The 6,843-nt window shown below is 38.3% G+C and overlaps 1 protein-coding gene across 3 annotated transcripts in view; it reads left to right on the top strand.

Annotated features, from left to right (window-relative positions):
- The window catches only part of Hook1 (hook microtubule tethering protein 1), a 62,328-nt gene that overhangs the window by 9,124 nt on the left and 46,361 nt on the right, over positions 1-6,843 (top strand). For all 3 annotated transcript variants that reach the window (XM_031377877.1, XM_031377878.1, XM_031377879.1), the window contains exon 2: positions 6,499-6,584. In XM_031377877.1, the coding sequence (XP_031233737.1) occupies positions 6,499-6,584 (86 nt within the window). The remainder of the gene's footprint in view (positions 1-6,498; positions 6,585-6,843) is intronic.

The following is a 6,843-nucleotide window of genomic DNA, read 5'->3' on the forward strand; positions in this document are numbered from 1 at the left end:
CATTCCCCCCCCATCCCCCCTCACCATCCCACTCCCTCCTGCTTACTGGCCCTGGCATTCCCCTACAATGGGGCATAGAACCTTCACAGGGCCAAGAGCTTCTCCTCTCATTGATGACCAACTTGGCCATCCTCTGCTATACATATGTTCCTGGAGTCATTAGTCCCACTGTGTCTACTCTTTGGTTGGTGTTTTAGTCCCTGGGAGCTCTGAGGGTACTAGTTAGTTCATATTGTTGTTCATCCCAAGGGGCTGCAAACCCTTCAGCTCCTTGGGTCCTTTCTCTAGCTCCTTCATTGGGGACCCTGTGCTCAGTCCAATGGTTGGCTGTGAGCCTCTGCTTCTGTATTAGTTGGGTACTGTTAAAGCCTCTCAGGAGACAGCTATATCAGACTCCTGTCATCAGCACTTGCTGTCATCCACAGTGGTGTCTAGATTTAATAATTGAATATGGGAAGGATTCCCGGGTGGAACAGTTTCTGAATTGTCCTTCCTTTAGTCTCTGCTTCATAGTTAGTCTCTACAACTCCTTCCATGGGTATTTTGTTCCCCCTTTTAAGAAAGAACAAAGTATCCACACTTTGGTCTTCCTTCTTCTTGAGTTTCTTGTGCTTTGTATTTTGGGTTCCGATCTTCTGGGCTAATATCCACTTATCAGAGAATGCATACCATGTGTGTTCTTTTGTGATTGGGTTAGCTCACTCAGGATGATATTCTCCAGATCCATTAATTTCCCCATTAATTTCATAAATTCATTGTTTTTAATAGCTGAGTAGTACTCCATTGTGTAGATGTACCACATTTTCTGTATCCATTCCTCTGTTGAGGGATATCTGAGTTGTTTGCAGTTTCCGGATATTATAAATAAGGCTGCTATGAACATAGTGGAGCATGAGTCCTACTTACATGTTGAAACATCTTCTGGGTATATGCCCGGGAGTGGTATTGCTGGGTCCTCTGGTAGTACTATGTCCAATTTCCAGAAGAATCACCAAACTAATTTCCAGAGTGGTTGTACCAGCTTGCAGTCCCACCAGCAATGAAGGAGTGTTCCTCTTTCTCGACAGCATCTGCTGTCACCTGAGTTTTTGATCTTAGCCATTCTGACTGGTGTGAGGTGGAATCTCAGGGTTGTTTTGATTTGCATTTCCCTGATGATTAAGGATGTTGATCATTTCTTTAGGTGCTTCTCAGCCATTCAGTATTCCTCAGTTAAGAATTCTTTGTTTAGCTCTGTACCCCATTTTTTAATAGGGTTATTTGTTTCTCTGGAGTCTAATTTCTTGAGTTCTTTGTATATATTGGATATTAGCCCTCTATCAGATATAGGATTGGTAAAGATCTTTTCCCAATTTTTTGGTTGCTGTTTTGTCCTATTGACAGTGTCTTTTGCAATTTTATGAGGTCCCATTTGTCAATTCTTGATCTTAGAGCATAAGCTATTGGTGTTCTGTTCAGGAAATTTTCCCCTGTGCCTATGTGCTCGAGGCTCTTCCCACTTTCTTTTCTATTAGTTTCAGTGTATCTGCTTCTATGTGGAGGTCCCTGATCCACTTGGACTTGAGCTTTGTACAAGGAGATAGAAATGGATCGATTTGCATTTTTCTACATGCTAACTGCCAGTTGAGCCAGCACCATCTGTTGAAAATGCTGTCTTTTTTCCACTGTATGGTTTTAGCTCGTTTGTCAAAGATCAAGTAACCATAGGTGTGTGGGTTCATTTCTGGGTCTTCAATTCTGTTCCATGGATCTACCTGCCTGTCACTGTACCAATACCATGCAGTTTTTATCACAATTGCTCTATAGTATAGCTTAATGTCCGGGATTGTGATTCCACCAGAGGTTCCTTTATTGTTGAGAATAGTTTTGGCTATCCTGGGTTTTTTGTTGTTCCAGATGAATTTGCAAATTGCTCTTTCTAAGTCTGTGAAGAATTTAGTTGGAATTTTGATGGGGAGTGCATTGAATCTGTAGATTGTTTTTGGCAAGAGGGCCATTTTTACTATATTAGTCCTGCCAATCCATGTGCCTGGGAGATCTTTCCATCTTCTGAGATCATCTTCGATTTCCTTCTTCAGAAACTTGAAGTTCTTGTCATACAGATAAAATAACTAAGTTATTTTATATTATTTATGACTATTGTGAAGGGTGTTATTTCTCTAATTTCTTTCTCACCCTGTTTATCCTTTGTGTAGAAGAAGGCCTCTGATTTGCTTGAGTTAATTTTATATCCAGCTACTTGGCTGAAGTTGTTTGTCAGGTTCAGGAGCTCTCTGGTGGGATTTTTGGGGTCACTTAAGTATACTATCATATCATCAGCAAATAGTGATAGTTTGACTTCTTCCTTTCCAATTTGTATTCCTTTGATCTACTTTTTGTTGTCTAATTGCTCTGGCTAGGACTTCAAGTACAATATTGAATAGGTAGTGAGAGGGTGGGCAGCCTTGTCTAGTCCCTGATTTTAGTGGGATTGCTTCAAGTTTCTCTCCATTTAGTTTGATGTTGGCTACTGGTTTGCTCCTGGTTTGCTGTATATTTCTTTTACTATGTTTAGGTATGGGCCTTGAATGCCTGATCTTTCTAAGCCTTTCATCATGAAGATGTGTTGGATTTTGTCAAATGCTTTCTCAGCATCTCATGAGATGATCATATGGTTTTTTTCCTTTGAGTTTGTTTATATAGTGAATTACGTTGATGAATTTCTGTATATTGAACCATCCCTGGATCCCTGGAATGAAGCCTACTTGATCATGATGGATGATTGTTTTGATGTGTTCTTGGATTCGGTTTGCAAGAATTTTATTGAGTATTTTTGCATCAATATTCATAAGGGAAATTGGTCTGTAGTTTTCTTTCTTTGTTAGGTCTTTGTGTGGTTTAAGGATCAGAGTAATTGTGGCTTCAAAGAATGAATTGGGTAGAGTATCTTCTGTTTCTATTTTGTGGAATAGTTTGAGGAGTATTGGTTTTAGGTCTTTTTTGAATGTCTGGTAAAACTCTGCACTAAATCCATCTGGCCCTGGGCTTATTTTGGCTGGGAGTCTATTAATTACTGTTTCTATTTCATTAGCAGACATGGGACTGTTTAGATTATTCATCTGATCTTGACTTAACTTTGGTACCTGGTTTCTGTCTAGAAAATTGTCCATTTCATCCAGGTTTTCTATTCTTGTTGAATATAGGCCTTTGTAGTAGGATCTCATGATTTTTTGGATTTCCTCAGTTTGTATTGTTATGTCCCCCTTTTTATTTCTGATCTTGCTAATTAGAATACTGTCTCTGTGCCTTCTAGTTAGTCTGGCTAAGGGTTTATCTATTTTGTTTATATTCTCAAATATCCAGCTCCTGGTTTGGTTGATTTGATTCTTTGTATAGTTCTTTTTGTTTCCATTTGGTTGATTTCACCCCTGAGTTTGATTATTTCCTGCTGTCTACTCCTCTTGCATGAATTTGCTTCTTTTTGTTCTAGAGCTTTCAGATGTGCTATCAAATTGCTGGTATATGCTCTCTCTAGTTAGTTTCTTTTTGGAAGATCTTAAAGCTATGAGTTTTCCTCTTAGGACTGCTTTCATTGTGTCTCATAAGTTTGGGTATGTTGTGGCTTCATTTTCATTAAACTCTAGAAAGTCTTTAATTTCTTTCTTTATTTCTTCCTTGACCAAGTTGTCATCCAGTTGAGTGTTGTTAGGCTTCCACGTGTATATGGACTTTCTATTGTTTATGTTGTTATTGAGGAACAGCCTTAGTCCATGGTGATCTGATAGGATGCAATGAACAGCCTTAGTCCATGGTGATCTGATAGGATGCAAGGAATTATTTCAATCTTCTTGTATCTGCTGAGGCCTGATTTGTGACTGATTATATGATCAATTTTGGAGAAGGTACCATGAGGTGCTGAAAAGAAGGTATATTCTTTTATTTTAGGATAAAAAGTTCTGTAGATCTCTTTTAAATCCATGTTTCATAACTTCTGTTAGTCTCACTGTGTCTTTGTTTAGTTTCTGTGTCTATGATCTTTCCATTGCAGAGAGTGGGGTGTTGAAATCTCCCACTATTTATGTGCGGTGCAATGTGTGCTTTGAGCTTTAGTAAAGTCTTTTTTTATGAATGTAGATGCCCTTGCATTAGGAGCAAAGAGGTTCAGAATTGAGGTTTCATCTTGGTAGATCATACCTTTGATGAATATGAAGTGTCCCTCCTTATCTTTTTTTATCACTTTAGGGTGAAAGTCGATTTTATTCAATATTAGATTGGCTACTCCAGCTTTTTTCTTGGGGCCATTGGCTTGGAAAATTGTTTTCCAGCCTTTTATTCTAAGGTAGTGTCTGTCTTTGTCACTGAGGTGGGTTTCTTGTATGCAACAAAATGTTGGGTCCTGTTTCTGTACCTAGTCTGATAGCCTATATCTTTTTATTGGGGAATTGAGCCCATTGATATTAGTAGATATTAAGGGAAAGTAATTGTTGCTTCCTCTTATTTTTGTTGTTAAGAGTTTGAATTCTGTTCATGTTGCTATCTTCTTTTAGTTTACTGGAAGATTTCTTTCTTGCTTTTTCTAGGATGTAGTTTCCCTCCTTGTATTGGAGTTTTCCATTTATTATCCTTTGAAGGGCTGGATTTGTGGAAATATATTATGTAAACTTGGTTTTGTCATGGAATACTTTGGTTTCTCCATCTATGGTGATTGAGAGTTTTGCTGGGTATAGTAGCCTGGGCTGGCATTTGTGTTCTCTTAGGGTCAGAGTGAAATCAACCCAGGATCTTCTGACAAGAAGTTTGGTGTAATTCTGATAGGTCTGCCTTTATATGTTACTTGACCTTTTTTCCCTTACTGCTTTTAATATTCTTTCTTTGTTTTGTGCATTTGCTGTTTTGACTATTATGTGGCGGGAGGAATTTCTTTTCTGGTCCAGTCTATTTGGAGTTCTGTAGGCTTCTTGTATGTTCATGGCCATCTCTTTTTTTTTTTTTTTTTAAGGTAAGGGAAGTTTTCTTCTACAATTTTGTTGGAGATATTTACTGGCCCTTTAAGTTGGAGGTCTTCACTCTCTTCTATACCTATTATTACCCTTAGGTTTGGTCTTCTCATTGTGTCCTAGATTTCCTGGTGTTTTGGGTTAGGAACTTTTTGCATTTTGCATTTTCTTTGACTGCTGTGTCAATGTTTTCTATGGTATCTTTTGCCCCTGAAATTCTCTCTTCTATCTCTTGTATTCTGTTGGTGATGCTTGCATCTATGGTTCCTGACTTCTTTTCTAGGTTTTCTATCTCCAGAGCTGTGTCTCTTTGTGATTTCTTAATTGTTATTACTTCCATTTTTAGGTCCTGGATGGTTTTTTTCAGTTCCTTCACCTGTTTATTTGTGTTCTCCTATAATTCTTAAAGCGTTTTATGTGTTTCCTCTTTGAGGGCTTGTACCTGTTTGCCTGTGTTCTCCTGTATTTCTTTAAGGGAGTTATTTATGTCCTTAAATTCCTCCATCACCACCATGAGGTATGATTTTAGATCCATATCTTGCTTTTCTTATGTTTTGAGGTATCCAGGACTTGCTGTGAGCGCAGTACTAGGTTCTGATGATGCCAAGTAGTCTTGGTTTCTGTTGGTAAGGTTCTTATGTTTGCCTTTCACCATCTGTTGATCTCTGGTGTTAGATGTTCTTGCTGTCTCTGACTGGAGCTTGTTCCTCCTGTGGGTCTGTAAGTCTGTGTCAGCACTTCTGGGAGATCAGCTGCTCTCTGGTAAGATCCATGTGCAGAGGGCTGTGGATCAGCTGTCCCTCTTGAGTCCTGGGGTCAGAGCACACCCTGCAGCTGGCTTAATTTTCTTACTTGTTGATTATGTTTATATAATTATTTGCACTTGTGATATGGCTGGAGTTTGGATGTCAGAAAACAACTTGCAGAAGTTGGTTCTCTCCTTCTGTGTGGGTTCTAGAGATTGAACACAGGCCACCATATTTAGCAGCAAGAACCTTTACCCACTGAGCTATCTTGCCAGCCGCATGAACACCTTTATAGTCAAGATTTGAAATGTTAGCAATAGCTGAAGCCATCCTAGATTGAAGCAGCTCAACTGTCTGTTCTCTGTAACTAGTTGCTGGCTTGTTCCTGTTTCCTTTGACGCTCATTCATAAGGTATATGTAGTTTTAGAGCTAGCACTTCTAGCTTTTATTTTCTGATCAAGTAACTTCAGTGAAATTTTAACTTTTATATGTTCAGTTATCTCAAAGTTCTTTCTCTGATGTTCTCCTTACAGTAGATATGTCTGAGTTTGTATTATTTAGAAATGCTGAATAATTTCCATTAGCATCATTATGTTTTACTGTGTTAGGCTTGATTTTATGTAATAATGTGTTTATTTCTATACAAAATTTACAGTCTTAGAAAAATAGTTTTGCATCTATATTTAAACAAAATAAACCCAATTTTAATTGCTTTCTATTCTGTATTGTAAGAATAGCACAACAGTAAGGTGATATATGTTTTGTGTCATTTTAGCTGCAGACATTCAAGACTGCCTCACCCTGTCAAGATGTCAAACAGCTGACTAATGGAGTGACCATGGCACAAGTTCTTCATCAAATGTGAGTAGTGACCAAAGTCCTCTTCATTACAATGTGAATTTAGTAACAGCTGGAAAACTTATGTAAAGGTGATAGATCAGGCATATATGGCACCAAGGCATCCTTTCACCTAGGGAACAAGAACAGTTTACTACCTCATGACTCCCTGCTTGTTTATAAAGATACATTTAAGCCAAACAATTGATAAAGATTAATGTATCATTCTAGAGGAGAAGGCTGTTTCTCACTGCTCTGGGCTGTCCTTTGAGGACCTTTTTTT

The sequence above is a fragment of the Mastomys coucha genome, unplaced genomic scaffold (assembly GCF_008632895.1).
Source record: "Mastomys coucha isolate ucsf_1 unplaced genomic scaffold, UCSF_Mcou_1 pScaffold18, whole genome shotgun sequence".
NCBI lineage: Eukaryota > Metazoa > Chordata > Mammalia > Rodentia > Muridae > Mastomys > Mastomys coucha.